General features: G+C 34.6%; 1 protein-coding gene across 1 annotated transcript in view; it reads left to right on the top strand.

Moving 5' to 3' along the window:
* NGLY1 (N-glycanase 1) overlaps positions 1-20,749 on the top strand; it is a 50,752-nt gene that overhangs the window by 15,609 nt on the left and 14,394 nt on the right. The window contains exons 2-5 of the mRNA XM_031940375.1: positions 1,182-1,296; positions 2,334-2,570; positions 11,564-11,726; positions 15,565-15,784. Of these exons, the coding sequence (XP_031796235.1) occupies positions 1,182-1,296; positions 2,334-2,570; positions 11,564-11,726; positions 15,565-15,784 (735 nt within the window). The remainder of the gene's footprint in view (positions 1-1,181; positions 1,297-2,333; positions 2,571-11,563; positions 11,727-15,564; positions 15,785-20,749) is intronic.

Here is a 20,749-nt window from a genome sequence, read left to right as displayed (position 1 = left end):
GATGGGTGACGGACTAATACAAAAGGTTACAGTTCTTTTTTAGAATGAGAGATGGGGGTAGAGAGGAGAAAGGAAGAGCTGCAGGAACATTGGTCAGATGAGTTGTCCAGTAAGTTAAAAAAAAAAAAAAAAAAAAAAGGAACTCAGGAGAAAAAGAAAAATGCGCTGATTAGATTTTGAAAAAGTTTGTAACACATTTATATGATTCTGCGAGATGGCTGAGCGAGTGTTACTAACACCAACTTTACAAGTCAAAAATGGAGGCAGTGAGAATAAGGAATTGACCTCTGTTCTAATTCAAACCTTTCTTTCTCCTGTAATACACCACCTTCCATGTGTGATTCATTTGTAGCTGTGCATGTTCATCTGTAGCTGTGGATGCTTTACTGTCCCATGTAATTCATCTGTAGCTGTGGATGCTTTACTGTCCCACGTAATTCATTTGTACTTGTGGATGCTTTACTGTCCCATGTAATTCATTTGTATCTGTGGATGCTTTACTGTCCCACATAATTCATTTGTACTTGTGGATGCTTTACTGTCCCATGTAATTCATTTGTACTTGTGGATGCTTTACTATTGGAGATGTAATGGGTCCATTGGTTTTGCTTTCCTGGTTTATTTGGTTCCAAGGCGATGTTCCCCAGGATGGTTGGGGCTAGGTGGGCAGGGGACACCTGAAATGACTAAGATAAAAATAACGTCATCAACTGAACTTAGAAAAGGAAGTCATCCATCATGCAACATGATATGGTCTTACCCAAGTCTGCCATTCCTACACAGCAAACTCTCATGTTAAAAATCCTTTTTTTTTTTTTTTTTGGTGGCTCCTAAAATACCCCCAAACATTTATAGTTAGTTATGACAGTTCTGTGCACTGATGGTCATACTGAGCTTCTATACATTTTGCCCATTGTGTTCCTTTCTCCGATCTGAATGCTAGTTTTTACTTCATTACCAATCTAGTGCGTGAGTGATGGAATCCTTACTAACCCTCCCAGAGCCCAGGTTATAGGTCATTTAGGAATGAGCATTGTAGACCCAGATAGGAATGCCTGCTTTATTTGGTTTATGCTGGAATATACTTAGGTATTAGAGACCAAAAGATGTCAATAAGTATAAGGCATTGTGTAAAATTAAGAGAAAAATTACAAGTGAAATTTTTGTTTATTTTTTCTCAGAAACCCTCATGATGAAAAGTACAGATCTATCCGGATTGGAAATGCAGCCTTTTCTACTAGACTCTTGCCTGTCAGAGGAGCAGTCGAATGCTTGTTTGAAATGGGGTTTGAAGAAGTAAGTATTTTGCACGAACTTCTCAAGTATGTCTTTTTGTTTTGTCTGTTAAGGTACGGACTCTGTCTTGCCAGACGTGTGGAGATGGGTGCTTCCCCACCACACTCATTCATGAATTGATAGATTAATTTAGCCTTTAAGCTTAAAAAAAAAAAGTGTATTATTAGCTCTAGTTTTACTGGCCTGAGTCCTCTAGGTTAAATAGACTACTGTATATATATATATATATTTTTTTTTTATTTCGAGAATGATCTTCTAGAAAAGTATATGCCCTTGACCCTTCTTGATTCCTTGCCAACTTTATTATCAGTTTCAATTTTATCATCTCAGCATAAATTTAAAGATGGAAAGGACTGCAGGAAGTCAGGCATAGAGTGGGGATTCATACCCAAGACGGCTTAACTCAAAGCCCATTGTTCTATCTGCTCTGTCACCCAGTTCCCTAGGACTTGGTGCCTTTTTTTTTCCCAAAGGAGAGGGGATTGGGTACAAAAGCCTTGATGTTTTTTAAAAAATGACTTACCTGAATAAAGTAGTCCAAAAAAACTGAGAACATTTTACTTGGTTCTGATTGTGTGTGTTTAGGACAAAATAGATCATGGTCCTTGTGAGCTACTTCTGGTTGGTTGGTACTTCTAATTGACACAAAACAGCAGGTCAAGGTGCCATAGTACACAGAACACTGACCTGGAGTCAGAAAACATGAGTTCAGATCCTTCCCCAGACACTTGTGCTGTGTGACTCTGGGCCAGTCACCTCCTCTCTGTCTACCTCAGTTTCCTCAGCTGTAAAGTGGGAATCACAATAGTACTACCTCCAGGGTTATTGTATCAAATGCAATAATAACTGTAAAATGCTTAGCACAGGGCCTGGCACAAAGTAAGTGCCATTTATGATAGTCATCATTATTATATACAGTAGGCATTTTATCCATGTTTGTGGAATTAAAGCGGCGTGTTCTGCCTTCTTGCAATCTAACAAATAGTAATCCACTCCAAAGAGAATGCAAAGGGTGAATTCCTGTCTTGTGATTTCAGGGAGAGACCCATCTTGTGTTTCCTAAGAAAGCCTCCGTTGAGCAGCTCCAAAAAATCCGTGATCTTATTGCCATAGAGAGAAGTAGCAGATTGAACGACTCCAATAAGGCCCACAGAGCAGATTCGTCTCCAAAGCCCACGAGTGACAGCCAGCCCACAGCATCCCAGCTTTCCAGTCCTGCTGCGCTAACCCAGTGCCCAGTGAACAGCCAGCTCCAGGCAACAGCTGCTCAAACGGTAATTCTGGGTTGGAAATTGCTCTTTTAAAAAACGTTTAAATACCATAATATTGACGAGTCTTTTGACAGAAGTCATTTATTTAAAAATCACTTCCCAAGTTTAGCCTCACATGGGGAACACTTTGTAGTTGCCTTTAAAATTGTGTGGCTGCCAGATTTGATATGGATGGATTGTGAAAAATGTTCTCTTTTTTGACACTTTCTTACCTTTATGTTGGTGTTTTATTATAACTATGAGATGCTAAGTTATTTATGACTGCCCTCTGTGTCTTGCTTCGTTTTTTATTTAAAATGGTAGTTCCTACCAGTGTAGGGCTTGTAAAATGATTGCAAGGAATCCAGCTTATTAAATGACTTAAATGTACTAACATTTACCAAACCCTTGGTATAGACAGAATGAATATATAGTTCACACAGGTTACTGATACGTGCCATTTTGATTAATAAAATGTTTTTTTAAAAGTATTACTGAATCGGTAATGACTTTTTATTTTATCATTTCTCACAGAATACTGATAGTATTCTTAGGAATCTGTGAATTTTTTTATATATGATAATAGCTTTTTATTTTTCAAAATACATGCAAAAATAGTTTTCAATATTCACTCTTGCCAAACCTAGTGTTCCAAATTTTTCTTCCTTCTTTCTCATCTTCCTTTCTCCCTTAGACAATAAATAATCCGATTTGGTTAAACATATTCAATTGTAAAATTTTTTGATAATCAGGAAGTATTCATCATCAAAGATTTGAGTTCATTGATTTATATGTGTGCCTGTTAACATAGATCAGTGATATACATTAGTTTTTAGCCTAAAATCAGTCAATGGATGGATAGTCCCTTCCAAGAAAGTTATAGATCTATTGATCTGGCTGTTGTCATGGTAATGATTCATTTATTTAGCAGGTCAGCATCTATTTTTCAGTAGTTCGGAATTAGCATATTCTTCTTGACTGGCCTAGCAGTTGTTACGTCTCCTATAGAATAAAGTCTTTTTTTTCTGATGATAGATATTACAAGTTATGAACTTTAGCCACCACGAGGCACAGCTATAGACACATATACTTAGAAGTAGAGTAAGATCATCTGATGCTATCCCTTGCCTCATCCAGTGTCCTTGCTGTTTAGCTGGGGATCCATCCTATTTTTACAGACTTCTCACCAGGAGATGGAGTTTTCCACGGTCACTTGTTCCTAATAGTCAGAAAATTTTTTCTTAATTTCAGACATAATTCTGTCTCTCATCAGTTTAAGCCATAGTCTCTTGTCCTTTCTTTAGCAAAAAATAGTTTTTCTCTAGTCTTTCTTTAGCAGCTCTTTTCATGAGACGTTGTTAAGTTATTAAATCTCTTTTTCAGAGTGTATAATTTCAGAACCACCAATCTTTCCCTCCTTCCCCATCAGGGTCACAGAATATGTCCATTAATCTTCATCCATTCTGAGAAGGCTATGTCTTCTTGAGAGTCAGAAGAACAAACGATCTAGTGGTTGTTTTTAGAAAAAAATTTTTTCATTTAATATAAATTTATCTTTTTTTTCCTTCCTACCTTCCTCTGAGGAAGAAAAAATATGAAACTTTATGCCAAATATATATAGTTGAGCAAAATAAATTCTCATGTTAGCCCTGACCTCAAACTATATATATATATATCCCATTCTTTACTGTGAACTTATTACCTTTTTATGAGAAAGTGGGTAGCATTTGTCTTCATTACTTCTTGGATATGTTGATAACACTCTTAAGTTTTTCAAAGTAATTTGTTGTCATAATGTTGTTGCCCTATAATTTATTCTGGTTTCGCTAATTTGATTCTGCGTCAATTCTTATAACTCCTCCAGGTTTCTCTGAAACTTTACCTTTCGTGATTTCTTACAGCATAATAGTATTTCATTATATTTACTTGTCTTTTGATATAGTTATCAGTTTTTTACATCTCTTCTTTACCAGTGGAAAGAACAATAGCCCTAGTTACTCCTACTTATGAAAGCTAATCAGACCTGTATCATTAAAATTGAGGAAAATTAGGCTGCAGAATTAAGTATTTCTTGTCTATTTAATTTCCTAATTATGTTCTCATTAAAAACAATTCTCCTAAGACTTGCTGCTTCATCCCTATATATTACTTAACAGTTTACCCTTGTTAAAGAAATTTTTAAAAAATTTTACAGAAATTCACATCATTTTTTAAAAATATGGGCCTGTTTACGTGGACTAATGTATTGTTATTATTCTGGTTTAGAGACTCTGGCTATTGAATTCATTTTCAGATAATCCTCCTTTTTTATTTCAAATATCTTGGAGCTTAGCACTGTGGTATTGATTTCAGGTTTTGCTAACCATAGACCTCTGTGCACTCAATGAAAAAATAAAAACACCGTTTTATTGTTCAACCAAATTCTGATTTCAGAAATAAAAATATGCCTTAATCTCTCTTTGTCCTTCATATGCTTTTATAGCCAGAATGATTATCTTTTGTCAGTCTTATTCCCTGGGTACTTGTGACAATTGCATTTTTTAAAATGTTGAATTGGAATGGATTCTGTAAAAGGAGATAGGGACTTGCAGGAATTTGGTTCTTAGAAAAGCCACCCATCTTGCCTCAGGAGGAGGAGAGTTCCAGCCGACATTCAGATCATGACATCCATCAAGAGATGGAGACAAATTGGGGGGTTGGGGAGTGATGAGATGGCCAAGGGAAGGACAAAGGTCAGTAATCAGGGATATAGGAAAATTCCTACCATGGAACAATATCTTCTCTCTTACTCGAAGGAATTGATATTTTTAAGAGTGAAACACAAGCAAAAAAAAAAAAAAAAAAAAAGGAACTAAGGACAAAACCCACCAAGCAATAACAAAATCTTTAGAGGATTTATTTAAATACCTCACAAGCCTCATTGCATGAAGAATGCAGAGAATAAAGAAGTGAAAGCTCTGTGAATCATAGTAGCATAGAAATAGTGGCATAATAGATAAGTAGAATAGTAGCATAGAAAAGAGGGAAGATAAATAATGAAGAGAATGCAGTAAAAAAATCCTTTTTAGAAAAGAACATGAAAAAATAAATTTTTTAAAAATTAACAAATTAAAAACAAACTGAATGAGGAGGGAAAGAATGGGGATTCTACTTTATTACTTAACTGCAAAGGGGGAAAACAATTAAATAACTAGAAAAAGTAAGAAATAAAAAGGAATTAACTAATAAGCAAAACTTCCAAATTAGAAAAAGGAGTAACAAATCAGGTAAGGATTCTTGAGAGTGAAGGGTATAGAGCTGGTGTGATTATAGTTGCCTTAAAATAGATTATTCTAAAAAACAAACAAACAAACAAAAAAAAAAAACTAAACCTAAAAACTAAATACAGAGAAGAGGTAAGAAATTCTAATGGGGAGGGGGAGAATATTAGAGAGAAATGGAGAAAAATAACAATTTAAATGTCATAATTATAAATGTGAATGATTTAACAATTCAATAAAATGAAAAAGAATAAGATTAAATAAGAAAACAAAATCTCACAATCTTTTGCTTGCAAGAAACATGTTAAAAATAAAGTTTAAAAAAACATTAAAAATCAAAGACATATACAGGATAAAAATGAGAGATTGGAAAAAATTTACCATGCATTAGGTGAATCCAATTTGAAGCCTAAAAGAGATAAATAAGGAAACTGTATCATGCTGAAAATAACCATAGATAACAAACCAATGTCATTATTAAACTTATGTTCTCCAAATGCCTTAGGATCTAAATTAATAAAAGAAGCATTACATGAGTTACAAGAAGATAACAGACAACACAAAAGTGAGAGATTTTAATACCCTCTCTCTGTTTTTAGTAAGTTTAACAGAAAGATAAATGAAAGGCAAAAGAGAAAACTGAAGAGATTTAATAGAATTGCTGTAAAAACTAGAGCTAAAAGATTTATGGCATCTTCTAAATGGAACTGCTAAAGAACATACATATTTCTCAAAATCACTGGGAACTTGAATACAAATTGGCCATGTATTAAGCTAGCCCTGACATATTCTTAGAAACATGTAAAAAGACAGAAATAGTAAATGCATTCTTTTGGATCGTAATGCAATAAAAATAGTAATCAATCCAGGGACTACAAACAAAAAACAGACCCAGATGGAGACTTTAATAATGAAAACCTAAATAATGAGCTGCTCATAGAACAAATCATGGCGGGGGTGGGGGGGATATATGTGAAGAAAAATGATAACAATGGAACAGTATATCAGAATTTCTGGGATGCGTTAAAGCAAATATCATATGCATATTAAAAATGAGAAAACCAACAGATATACAAATCAAAAATAAAAACAGAAGAGGAGATATTTTTTAAAATGAGAAGAGAAATGGATAAACTATAAACAAGAATAATTGATAAACCTTTAGCAAATCTGATTAAAAAGAAGGCAGAAAATGAGATCAACAAATCACAAATGAGCAAGTAAAATCAAAACAAAACAAGAAGAAATAAAAATTACAATTAGACTTTATTGTGCAGAGTTATACACTAAGAAAAGTGAAAACACAAATGAAATAAATAAATACTGTTAGAAATGGAAACTATCTAAACTAATCCAGGGACAGTTAGAGATTTTAAATCACCTAATATCAGAAAGAAAATAGGGCTAGCTATAAAGGGATTGCCAAAGGACAAAAAACCTCCTGGTCTTAATGAATTTACTGGAAAATTCTGCCAGACTTTGAAAGAACAATTACTGTCCATCCTACAGAAATTATTCACATCTTACCAGAATCCTTTTTATGAGACAAATATAGTTCTGATACCTAAATTAAGGAAGAATAAAACATAGGAGTACAATGCCATTAATGAACATCCGTTCAGACATTTTAAATAATAATTTAAATAATAATAATAATTTGTCCATTATAGCAGTTTATCCAAGAAATCATTCATTATGACCAACCTGGATTTTTACCAGCAGTGCAAGGAACCAGCAGCATTAGGAAAATAACTAACCTAATTAGTATTAAAAACAGAAACATCCAAAGTCATATAATCATCTCAATAAATGAATAAAAAGCCATTGAAAAAGTACAGCACTCATTTGTGCCAAAATCCCTAGAGTATAGATAGAAAGGATTATTTTTTAAAATATCATAAAAGCATGTATAATAAAAAAACAAGCATCATGTTTAGTGGGGAAACACTAGGAAGGAAGGAAGGAAACTAGCATTTATTAAATGCCTACTTTGTTCCAGCCCTGTGCTGTCTAAATGTTTTACAAATATCTTTTTGATCTTTCAACAATCCTGAGAAGTAGGTCCTGTTATTTCCATTTTGCAGTTGAGAAAACTGACTCTGACAGAATTTGAGTGAGTGGCCCAATTTCACTAGCAATTCTAGTAATTCTGTGGTGAGAGTTGAAGTCTTCCTGAGTCTGCACTCTAGCATCATGCAGCTATCTTTTCCAGTAAATAAGAGAGTAAAGAAAGGATGCTCTTTTTTCCTACTGTTATTATACATAGCTGTAGCGATGCTGGCAACAGCAATAAGAAAATTAAATTAAATTTAGTTAAAGAAATTAAAGTTGCAAAGATATGTAAAGATTATATAAAACCATCCCTATTCATTGATAATATGATATCCTTGGAAAATTCTAGGAAAATCCAGTTAATGGTTTCGGCACAATTTCAGGCTATAAGATAAACCCTCAAAAATCAGCAGCATTTCTATAAAATATAAAAAGTCCAAGAGGCAACATTGAAAGGAAATCCCTCTCCAAATGACTTCAAGATGCACAAAGCATCAAGGAATTGACCTACCAGTGTACACAGAAGATTTGTGTAGAATCAAGTACAAAGTACTCCTTAAAGACAGAAGGAGGAACACATTAATTAACTGGAGGAACATTTGGTGCTTGTGGTTGGCCTGTGACAAAGCTGCCAAAGCTAATTTACTCTTTTAATGCTACACCAGTCAAAGGGATACTTTGGAGAACTGGATAAAATAAAAACAAAATTTGTTTGGAAAAATAAAAGATCCAGAATAAATAGGGACATATTGAAGAGAGGGGGATGGAAGGAGAATAGCACTTTCAGAATTCAAATTATATTATAAAGCAGCAGTCATCACGACCATCTGGTGTTGGTTAAAAATAGCAAGGTCAGTCAGTGGAACACACTAGACAAGAGAGAATCAGAAACAGCAGAAGCCTGAAAACACAAATTACTTAGGAAAGAGCTCCCTGTTTGACCAAAAACTGCTCAGAAAGCTGGAAAATAGCCCGGCAGAAATTAGGCTTAGACCAACAGTTTACACCATATCCACCGTAGGTTTCCAGTGGAATTACGGCCTTAATGTTAAAGATGATGCTATTCAGAAAAAATGAGGAAAGAAGCAGATCATATACTTAAGGTCTTGTCATTGAGGGCCATTTCCCTGCTAATGCCCCGTCCCCTAAAACTCCCTCCTGTTCATTGTTACAAATTCAGACATATTTATATCATCTCTATTGTTTCCTCTGGTAGAAGGTAGCTTCTGTAGGGTCAAGGGAGTGTTGCTTTTTGTCTCTTTATGTCCCTTGAACCTAGCCCAGTCTGGTACCCAGGGGATGCTTAATCAATGCTTGTGGATTGTCTTATTATTAAAAAAGAAGCAGCCTTCCAAACCCCAGCTTCTTAAACTGGTTCGTAACCCCATATTGTGGGGATCAGTGAAATTAGGATTTATTACCAATAAATGTTTTATTTGTAAATCTCTTGTATACCTGGGCTCACGTAAAAATTTCTTGGGTAGGAAAAAGTTTAAGAAGCCCCATTCTGAACAAGGAATGAGTAATAAAAAAGAATTAGAAATGATGGTGCATTATTTAGATTATACTGTTGTTTAAAGCTTTGTCTTTACATATTTGATAATGGCCTTCGGCATAAATAGCCTACATGGGCTGCCCAGTGGGATGGTTTTTGTACAAGAATCTTCCAATTATTTCCTTCATTTGCCTAGCTGACAGCAGGGATCTGCTCCAGGTCCTCAGACTTGGGGCCTGGAGTTTCCTGGTGACCTTTTTGCTGACACATTCAGTGTTCTCCATGCTCCTGCTGGCCAGGGCTCTGAGATCATCCCCATTAGGAAGATCTGGCAGCGGCTCAGAGCCTGACAAGGCCAGGAGGTGCTGTCCTGAGGCTTGTTCCTCCTTCTGGGGTGAGAAAGAGAGGCCTAAGGCTTGATTGACTTGAGAAAGCGTACTCACACTCACACACACACACTGGCAATTAGTGAACAGCTGGTCTAAATTTATACTGTCGGGCAAGTGTTAGTTTCAGAACATGTGTGAATTTTTATGTGCTTTTCTTAGCAACCAGAGCAGTGTATGAGTTACTGCCATGTGTGGAGTATTTTTTTTTTAAAGAAATAATCACCATTTGAAGCTCTTGGTGTTAGAAAAGTCATAAAAGTAATTCAGCCCAGTTACAGTTTCTGTGATAAAAATCAGACTCCTTTTGTGTTAGATTTTGTGTTTGCATGTCTATGTGCATATAAGAAAGAGCAATTGTTAGGTGAGGAGGTGCAATTTACCCTGCTTATTTGTTCCCTCGTTCCAAAAGGACCAAAAGTGGCATTTAAACTCATTGAAATATATAAAAATGCTTTCTTCTTAAAACATAAATATAAAAAATGCAAATATGAAAATAAGTGGAAAACAATTCTTTTTAAAACAAATATAAATCAATAAAATACAAATATAAGTGGAAAAACTCTTCTTTTTTTAACCATAAATATAAATAGAATGTAAATATAAATAACAAATAGTGGAAAAATTATTTTCAAATATAAAAATAAATAAAAATATAAGTAGATTAAAAATATAAATATAAAATAAGTGAAAAAATTCTTCTTTCCAAATAAAAATAAATTAAGTATAATATAAATGAATATAAAATATTAATATAAAAATAAGTGGAAAAACTCTTCTTTTTAAAATCATAAGCAAAACCTAGAGCCACAGAGGTGAGAGGGACGTTGAACAGTTGGACTGAGGGCTGCCAGAGCTCAGACTAGAAAGAGAAGTCTTTATCTTTTTGGTGACAAAAAGCACTTGTGGGCACAGCCTCTGTGGGGGAGGCTAGCTTTATCCCACTGATTTGGCAGCCTTTGCCAGATGTGTGCTTTTCTCCTGGTGAGTCTTAAATACGTCTCCATCTTCCTCCTGGTAATGCAGAGTGGGCCTCCACTTAATGAGAAACAAAGACACCTCCCAGATCTAACGTTACATTTAGCATTCTAACATTGTCTCTCTCCTGCAAATATCTCTTACTACTCCAGACAATTAACTCCTGCTTCTTGTAGCTGTTGCCTTAGTACATGGTTACCAAAGCGGCTGTAATAGCCATGTAATCAGCAGTTTATTTTTATGTCTGCACTTATCTGAGCTGTGCCAATGCATGCATAAAGAAATAAACCTTGTTATTTAAATGCCATTAAAATCAGAAGCAGTGAAGTCGTTGGCAAATTGAAAAAGACAAAATTGAAAATGAAAGCACTTTTGGAAAACTCTCCTCCCCCATTCCATAAATGAGAGTTTGAGTGGAAAATTGCTGCAAGAAGAACCGCTTTAAAAAACTCATTTTAATATGAAAAAACAGCCTTGAACAATTCACGGAAAGCCTGGTTTTATTCTCCTGTAAATACTGATAAACAATTTCTTATTTGGTGAGTTAAATTCATTATTAGTTACAGTATCACAAGGCTGTGTCACAGACATGGAACCAGATACCTGCTGATTCATCGGGTCTCCAGAATCATCATAAATATATAAAAAATAGTTGTTAGTATATAATTAAGATGGTAGGGTTATAGCATGTAAACATGGTGCTGTTGGATTCAGTATCATTGTTTAAAATGAGCCCATTTCTTCTGTTTTAAATAGAACAAATTTTAGTGTTGCAGATCTTAGGAAACAATTTTTAGATAATTTAGATAAATCTAAGGTTTGTGTGTTTGTTTGTTTTCTCCTTAGACTTCTGATTCAGCCATCCTAAAAATGCTTCAGACCAAATTTGAGGATGTGCTTATCTATGAAAACCCTTCTCTCCAGAAGAAAGCTTTGTCTTGTATTCCAGGTCAAGAATTGCAAAGAAGAGCTCAAGAAAAGTTTGAAAGAGCTAAAAAATTGGATCAAGGTAGTACCTTTGACAATTTATTATATTCATAGCTGTAAAAGTAAAAAAAATTAGATTGCTTATAAAGAGTTAATATAATATATTCTATCTAAATTTTCCTAAATTTTTTGTATTTTTGAAGATCAATAATAACATAAACATAAATTTATCTGTACATTTATTTATATATACAGAAATAATATCTCTGGAAGTCTTGTCAATAATCAAAAATAATCATCATTCCTGATTTGACACATTAACAACTTAATGATCTATTTAGCATATGGCTACTGTTTACAGCTCTGTGAGTAAATCAAAAAAATGAATTTGAGCCCTAAGTAAAATTATCATTGTTTTATTCTTTCACTCCTAAAACTAATATTTTGTGTATATGTAAATAAATAAATCAGTCACTAAATTGAGAATAGAAGCATCAACACTCTTGCTTAGTTTCATGTTTGGCACGTAGCTCTTTCCCACATAATTTATGTTTTAAGGTTTATTGTATGTTGTAGGGTTGTATTGTATGTTTTGTATTGGGTTATTGAGTATAATTCTAATCCTTCCTTTTCTAATTGTTCCACTGGCTTTTTGGTCATTTTATGATATCATTTAGGGACTATTTTATTTCTTTTTTTTTTTTTTTTTTTTTTTTTTTTTTTTTTTTTTTTTTGCTTTTTCTCTGGGTATTGTAGATTTTTTTGTTCCTCCAAATTAAATTTTCATTCCCTCTGCAAAGTATTTTCTTGATAATTTTCATAGTACACCACTAAATCTGTAAATTAATGTAAGCAATATTGTCATTGTCATTGAATATTCTTCTAGTTTTTTTTTTTTTGTTGTTGTTGTTGTTTATTTCCTTAAAGAGCATTTTGTAACTGCATCATGTGTTCAGTGTTCTTTGATAGTTTGATTTCCATATATTCTATGTATTTTGTAGTTACTTTGAATTTTCCTTTCTATTATTCTCCTGTACTTAGTGGTAGCTATATAGAAATGTTATTTAATTTTGTGGGTTTATTTTGTATTTAGTACTTTAGTGGAGTTATTAATATTTTCAGTTGTTTTGTTAATTCTCTAAGATTTTCTAAGGTAAATCATCATATGTCATCAGCAAATGGAGCTTTATTTCCTCTTTGTCTATACCTCTGATATCTTTCTTTTGTCTTACTGCTATTTCTTGCATTTCTAGAACTATACCAAATAATAAAGGTGCATCCTTGCTTTATCCTTGTATTTACTGGGAAATTTGCAAGTATTTCTCCATTGTATATAACATTAGATTTTTATTTTAGATGCTTTTCATCACACTTTTTAAATGTCCCTCTAACTTCATACTTTGAAAGATTTTTTTCTTTATATAAATGAGAATCTTATGTTGTCAAATGAGTTTTCTGTATCTATATAAAGTGGCAGTAGACATTTTGTTTTTAATATGACTGAATTATTTTCATTATTTTCCTAAAGCATTCTTGCACCCATGGATAAATAATTGTAGTGTTTATGGCATAATGTGATTTAATTTTTAAATTGGCATTAATTAAGCATATTAGTCTATTGTTGTAATCTTTTCTGGTTTAGGTATGAGTACTATATTTGTCTAATAAAAGGAGTTTGATTTTTAAGAATAATTTGCATAGTATAGATGTTAATTATTTTTTTAAAATCTACATAATCCTCTTATGACTCCATCAGGCTGAGAGTTTTATTTTTTGGTAGTTTCTCTATATCTGTTTTGATTTTCTTTCTTGTTACTAGATCTTTTCATGGTTTTACTAGCACATAATTGTAGCAATTTCTGATGATACTTTTAGTTTCTATTGTGATCTTATGTATTTGATTTTACTTATTTTATCCACATTAATTAATCTTTGTTTTTTTAAAGATTTAACTTTCAATTTTTCAATTTTAGAATCTTTGCCAATTTATTTGTCTGATTTTCAGGATTTCCTCTTGGATTTCTAATTTTTAATTGCATCTTCATTAGCACTTTCTTTTGATTTTACTAAAATATGTTCTTAGGGATACAATTTTTCTGAGGATTTGTTAACTGAATCCCAGAAATTTTAGTATTTGGTCTTATCACTTTCTCAGATTTATAAATTGTTTCTCTGGTTTGTTTTTTGGCCTGGATGTTTATTTTTGGGGCAGGATGTTATTATTAAGCCTCCACTTAGGTCCGTGTCGTTTGAATGTCCTTTCGGTTACTGCTTGTATTGTGTTATCTATAAAGGAGACTTAGTATGTTTCAGAGTAGGGAGGGCAGGGGTCTGCTGTCTCTGCGGTTGGGCTGTAGTAGGGGAACAGGGAGCAGAAAGGCCCCAGTTGGAAGCTTGGCTCAGGTGGGCCTTCACTCAGAGCCTGGTTTAGTTTGCCTCCAGTATTATTGCGCACTCCAGGTGGTAATAAACTCAGAAAAGGCTCCTGTTCCTATTCCGACTTCCCACTTGTCCATGAGAATGAGAAACGGGGTCTTCATCTCCTTCCCCTGAGAATGGGCCATCTGGGCTCTGAGGACATCCGTGGCCCTTTGCAACTTTGGCCTTGACCATTTGTTTCATCAGTGTCCTACTTGTGGGGTTTCCTCGGCAGAGGCACTAGAGTGCTTAGTCTTCCTTCTCCAGCTCATTTTGCAGATCAGAAAACTGCGGTAAACAGGATGAAGTGACTTGTCTTGGGCCACAAAAATTCAGGAGCATGAGGCTTCCTCATTTGGGGTCTGACATGTGCCATGGCTGCCCCGACACACTTTAATACAATACAATACACGGGTATGTATGCACATGTATGTGTGCACACTTACATACATGTACATGTGTATCCATGTGTAGGGATTATTAACCTAGAGGTTTGTGAACTTGGCTTTTAAGAATATTTTGCTAGCTATTTCAGTATAATTGGATTTCTTTGTAATCCTATGTGTTGTATTTTATGCATATAAAAAATTTTAGGAAAGGATCCATAGGCTTCACCATGCGCTCAGTAGGGGCCCATGATCCCCCAAAAGGTTAACAGTGTCTCATGATAGACAGACACTCACACATATAAAAAGGTAACATCATATTTACATGGATTATGAGTTATTATACTTCCATATGCTATGTCTGTATACAGATATATCAAACCATACTGTTCGAGTGCTGTTAAAACTCATACTCATGAATTTGTTTGCAGATTGAAAGAGACAACACTGAAAATAAAATCACTTGGAGAAATTTATTTTTCTCCAATCCCACCTCCTTGGTTAAGGTGATTCTTAGAATATAGAATAGAGCGTTCTCTCAGTAGACTATTGTATGATATATTGGTGCATTTTAAGTTAAGTGTTTTTTAGTGCACAAAGTAATTGAAAGGTATAGGTAACAGTAACTTCTATTATTGAATTTTTCTATTGGTTTTATTAGTTAATAGTCATTGTTCTATTTGTATAAATAAGCAACTGTAAGAAGAAGAAAGAACCCATGCAATTAAGTCAGGAGATGAATTTGAATCCTGCCTCTGACATTTTTGAGCTGTACATTCATGAAGTCCCTTCACTGCTCTGAATCTCCATTTCCTTGTATTTAAAATGGAAAAATCAAATCTGAAACACCTACCCACAATATGTTTTGAGGATCCAATGGGATAATGTCTATAAATGTAAATATGAATAGCTTTGCTCCATTTAAAATTGTATAGAATGTCAGATGTTTTTGCTCTTGGTCTTAGGCCTTTGTTGTAGGCTAAATTGTGTACAACCCTTGGCACATAGTATGCATTTAATACATGCTTATTGATTGATTGTAACAATTTAGATTTTGAAGGAAATAATCACTTTTGGTAGCCTTCTCAATGAATTAATTCGGTTTTAACTTTTCAGGTGCTAATATAAATGGAGAGGATATTCTACTGATGGAACTTCTACAGTGGTTTAAAGGAGAGTTTTTTCAGTGGGTAAATCACCTTCCCTGCAGTAAATGTGGTGGCGAGACGATAAATAAAGGAAAACTGTCTCCTGATGATGATGAGCGGAGGTGGGGCGCAAGCAGAGTGGAAGAGCATTTCTGTAGCTCGTGCCACATCAGTAATCGATTCCCAAGGTGCGTACATGCTCAGTGAATAAAAGTACTTTATCCCTAGCTTTCAAGAGTGTCTGTAAGTTAATTTTCCTTAGCTGAATTCCGTTTTCCCCATTGACTCTAATTACAAAATCAGAGATGTGTTCCACTTGAAAATATTATTATCCCTAGAGATAATAGGATATTTATTTTAGTAATCCTTTTAGAATTAAATGTATACAGGAAAAACAGTAACTTTCTAATAACATGAACAATAATGCTCCATAATGCTTAAAAGCGTAAAAAAAGACTACTAAAAAACAATATTGTAGGATAGTTTTAAAGTGGGAATGGGTGCAGGCACTCCTGCCTCATTTGTTTTTTCGAAAATATCAGTTTGCATTATTAATTTAGTTGATTTCTCACATACTACTAAATTTACATCTAAGGACATTGATTTGGTCTTTTTTCCTTTGCTTTCTTCACATTAGTTGCATTTTTTAGAGATGGTTGCCTGGTAGGACCTGCAGAATTTGTTAGAGTATTCTTACAAGACAAGCTGCCTTACCTACCTAGTTAATGTCAGGAATTCCCAGGGTTTTAGCATTAATCATTCAGAGTCAGCTGGGACCCGGAGTTGTCTGACAACCATCTCTTGTTCAGTAATCAGCACAGGTGAGTAGGTGGTACCCCTGTGGGTTGTTTAATACCCAGCCTAGGAGCTTGTTACTTTAGCTGATGCCGAGGGACTGGTTAGCGCGTCAGCAGAAATGATAAAAGCTTTATCCGTGTCAGCCAGTGGCCAGAAGCTTGCCGTTGTTCATATAAGAGGAATCGGGCATTTTATTTATTTGACAGAAGCCATCATAGGGGCAGGATGGCCTCATGGGACCCTCAAACCAGGAATCTCTATTGTGAATTTTGATTTAACAGAATTCATAATTTCAGGAATTAATTTTTAAGTCAGTCTCTCTTAAGAGGGGTGCTTACTTGAGGAATGTTCTTAACTGTTGTTAAGCTATTAAAGAGCTAGCTGTGATTTTAGCTGAGATCAACACCATTATTATTATTAGAAACAAACCAGTTTTCTCTATGCAAACTCATTAGATGCTCAGTAGGTTTTGTTGATGAAGTTAGATTGCTCTTATAATGGCTCACGCTAGTTGTGTCCAGAGAGAGCTTGTTACTGGTGCTCTTGGACCCAGCACAGCCTTTTCTGAAAGGGGTTTAGTCTCAGAGGGAGGGGACAGATTGCAGGGAAATGGGGCAGCAGATGCAGAACAAGGCAGCTGGGGCTGGGGCCGTCCTTGCCAGGGGATGCAGGTGAGCCGTGCGGGAGGTGGCCCTGGAAAGCCTGGAAGGGGCGAGGAGGCCAGGTGCATCCAGGGAACAGCCCAGCCCTGCTTGGCTTGAAATATGAGAAAAATATGGAAAAAGAGACTCATGAGGACCTTGACTGGCCTGGGCCCGGGAGTTTGATCTTTATCTGGAAAGCAACAGAGTTAGTGTCATCATTGGATTTGTTACTTGGTGAAGGAGCAGGCAAATGGATGGGAACTGTCACTAGGTAATAACGGTTATTGATTTTGTAAGTGACTGATCCAGGAATGGCAGCATTTTAAACTATCACAGAGATTCTTTGTTGGGCCCATGAAAACGTCAAACTTTTCCAGTTTTAGGATAATCTTAAACCTGGGAAGACTACGCCCACCTACCCCTCTATAGGTATTTCTAAACACACACACACATAAATGGATATATATATATATATATATATATATATATATATATATATATATAGGCATCTCTGTGTGTGGATGCATATGCGTAAAAGAAAATGTTGAGTCAAATAAACATTCTCAGCAGTGCTTTGGGAAGCTCATTTTGAAAGACAAGAGAAAAGAGCCTGATTACTACAAATGCTTCATTAAGGATCTTGTGAATAAGTAGCTCCCTTTTTATCTGTGGGAGGTTTAATTTTTCATCCAGTTGAAAAGAGTGACTTCTGCTGCCCCAGAGAAGCTGCTTCTCCTGGAAAAGGGAGGGAAGCTGGCCAGGACACCGGGCCACTGGATTTGTGTGTTTGTTTCCTTGCTTTAAATTTCTCTTCCTATTATTAGGAACTTGACAAAATATCAACAGATAGTATGCAAAGAACCAAAGAAGTGGGCTGCAAATGAAACTGAATCTCTGCTAAACAGCTGGATGTGCCCAGATTAAATGTGGTTATTCCAAAGCCATTCTGAGCCTTTTAAAAATTATTTTATTTTGTTAAATATTTCCCAGTTACATGTTAAAAAAAAAAAAACACTTCCAATAGTGATTTTTAAAATTTTTGAGTTCCAGAGTCTCTCCCTGTCTCCTGTCCCTGCTGCTTCCTTGAGAAGCAGGCAATTTGATGTCTGTTACAGACAGTTCTCACTTAAATTAAGGGGATTGATCCACAGTAACATTTACATAAAGCCAGTTTGTCTGTGGATGGAGGAAGGGGAGGGAAGTTGGAAGAAGATCACAGGCTCGTGGAGGGAGGAGACTGGCCCATAATTCAAGGACATGTGGCAACCAGAGACACAGAAGCAAAAGCAGGAGGAGGGACCATGAGGCAGGAGGGTCTGGGGCCTGGCTTGGAACCAAAAGTGCAAGGAGACCAGAGACATGGGGGCTGGACACAAACACAGGTCAGGACAGTGACACATGGGGTGGAGGGGGAATGGCTGTCAATGTCTATTCTTCTGCATTTACTTGGAGAGAGTTTTTTAAAAGATTTTTAAAAAAATTTTTTTTTGGTAGAAGGGTAGGAGGCCATGGAACTGAGGGGCAAAAGTGGAGAGAGCACTATAAACATAACAAGTGCTTTTTGGGAATGCAGATTTTTTTCAGAATTCTTAAAGTTGGATTTGCATAATGCAATTTTACATAAAGCTAGAACTGTATACATGTAAAGTCATGCAAAACACATTTCCATATTAGCCATGTAGCAAAAGAAAACATATACAAAATAAAACAGTAAAAATAAAGTTTTAAAAAATTGTGGATTTTCATCATAATTTCTAGAGGTGGATTTTCATCATAATTTCTTTGGAATTGCCTTGGACTATAGTCTTGATCAGAGTAGCTAAGTCTTTCACAGTTGATCATCCTTACAATATTACTGTTATTGTTCTGCACAATATTCTCCTAATTCTATTCACTTTACATCAGTTCATAAAAGTTTTCCCAGGTTTTTCCAAAACCATCCTGCTCATCATTCTTTTCTTTAAAAAAAAATAGCTCTTTATTTTTCAAAATACCTGGAAAAATAGTTTTCAACATTCAACCTTGCAAAAGCCTTGTGTTATATATTTTTCCCTACCTTCCCACCTCCGCCTATTCCTAGAAAGTAAGTAATCCAATATATGTTAAATATATGTAATTCTTCTAAACATATTTCCACATTTATCATGCTGCACAAGAAATATCAGATCAAAAAGAAAAAAAAATGAGAGAAAAAACAAACAAACAACAACAATAAAAATGAAAAGGTAAAAAATATGTTGTGATCCACATTTAGTCCCTCCCTTTAGTCTCTTCTCTGTGTGGAGAGGGCTCTCTCCATCACAAGTCTATTGCAGTTGACTTGAGTCACCTCATTGTTGGAAAGAGCCACATCCATCAGAGTTGAACATTGCAAATAGTTTGGGTTGCCTTCCTTAACATTTGTTTCATTGATTTCTTTGGTACTTTTAACCTTTTGTTCCTCTGGTTTAATTTCGATACTACTTTCACACCCCCCCCCCCCCCCAGCCTTATAAAATAAATCTTTACTAGTTTGATTGGTATGGCACTAGGTAAGTAAATTAGACTGAATTGTCATTTTTACTAATTGGTTTAGCCTACTCAAGTGCAATGAATATTTCTCTAATTATTTAAATCTCTCATCTTTATTTGTATGAAAGTGTTTTGTAATTGTGTTCATATAATCCCTGGGTTTATCTTAGCATGTAGACTCAAGTATTTTTTAATTATCTGCAGTTATTTTAAATAAAATTTCTCTTTCCATCTCTTGCTATTTAGTATTGTTGGTAGTACATAGAAATGCTGATGATGTATGTAGGTTATTTTATAAGCTACAATTTTACTGAAGTTGTTAATTGTTTCAACCAGATTTTTACTTGATTATCTAGAGTTCTTTTAAGTATACTATCATGTTGTTTGCAAAGAGTGGTAGTTTTCTTTCTCCAGGGGCCATTTTTATTCCCAGAACTTATTTTTCATGTCTTTTTTTTTCTATTGCTAGTATTTTAAATACAATATTGAATAATATTAATGATAATAGACATTCTTGCTTCATTCCTGATCTTATTGGGAGAGCTTCAAGATTATTCTCCTTACAGATGTTTGCTTTTAGTTTTAATTAGATACTCTTTATTTCTAAGAAAAGTTCTGTTGATTCCTATGCTTTGTAATGTTTTCCATAGGAATGGATATTATATTTGTCCAAGGCTTTTTTCTGCATCTATTGATATAATCATATGATTGTTGAGGATTTTGTTGTTAATATGGTGAATTATGCTGATAGCATTCCAAATACTCAATCAGCTCTGCATTCTTGGTATAAATCCCATGGTAATAGTGATTTGTGATATATTGTAGTAATTTCCTTGTTAGTATTTTATTTTAACTCTTTGCATTAATATTCATCAAGGAAATTGGTCTATAGCTTTCTTTCTCTGCCTTTGTTCTCCTTGGTTTAGGTGTCAAAACCATATTTGTATCATAAGAATTTGGTAGGATTCCTTCTTTACCTATTTTTTTCAAATAGTTTATATAGTATTGGCGGAATTCATTTTTAAATCCATCTGGTTCCTAGGATTTTTTTGTTAGGGAGTTCACTGATGGCTTGTTAAATTTCTTTTTCTAAGATAGGTTTATTTAAATATCCTCTTTCGTGGTTATCTTTTTATGCTTCTCAAGGTTGGGATTTGAAAGTCATATTGTCTGTTCAACTCTGATTAGTCCTCTGTTTCA

This window comes from Sarcophilus harrisii, chromosome 5 (genome assembly GCF_902635505.1).
Source record: "Sarcophilus harrisii chromosome 5, mSarHar1.11, whole genome shotgun sequence".
In the NCBI taxonomy this organism is placed as follows: domain Eukaryota; kingdom Metazoa; phylum Chordata; class Mammalia; order Dasyuromorphia; family Dasyuridae; genus Sarcophilus; species Sarcophilus harrisii.
This window is presented reverse-complemented; position numbering and strand designations above follow the sequence as displayed.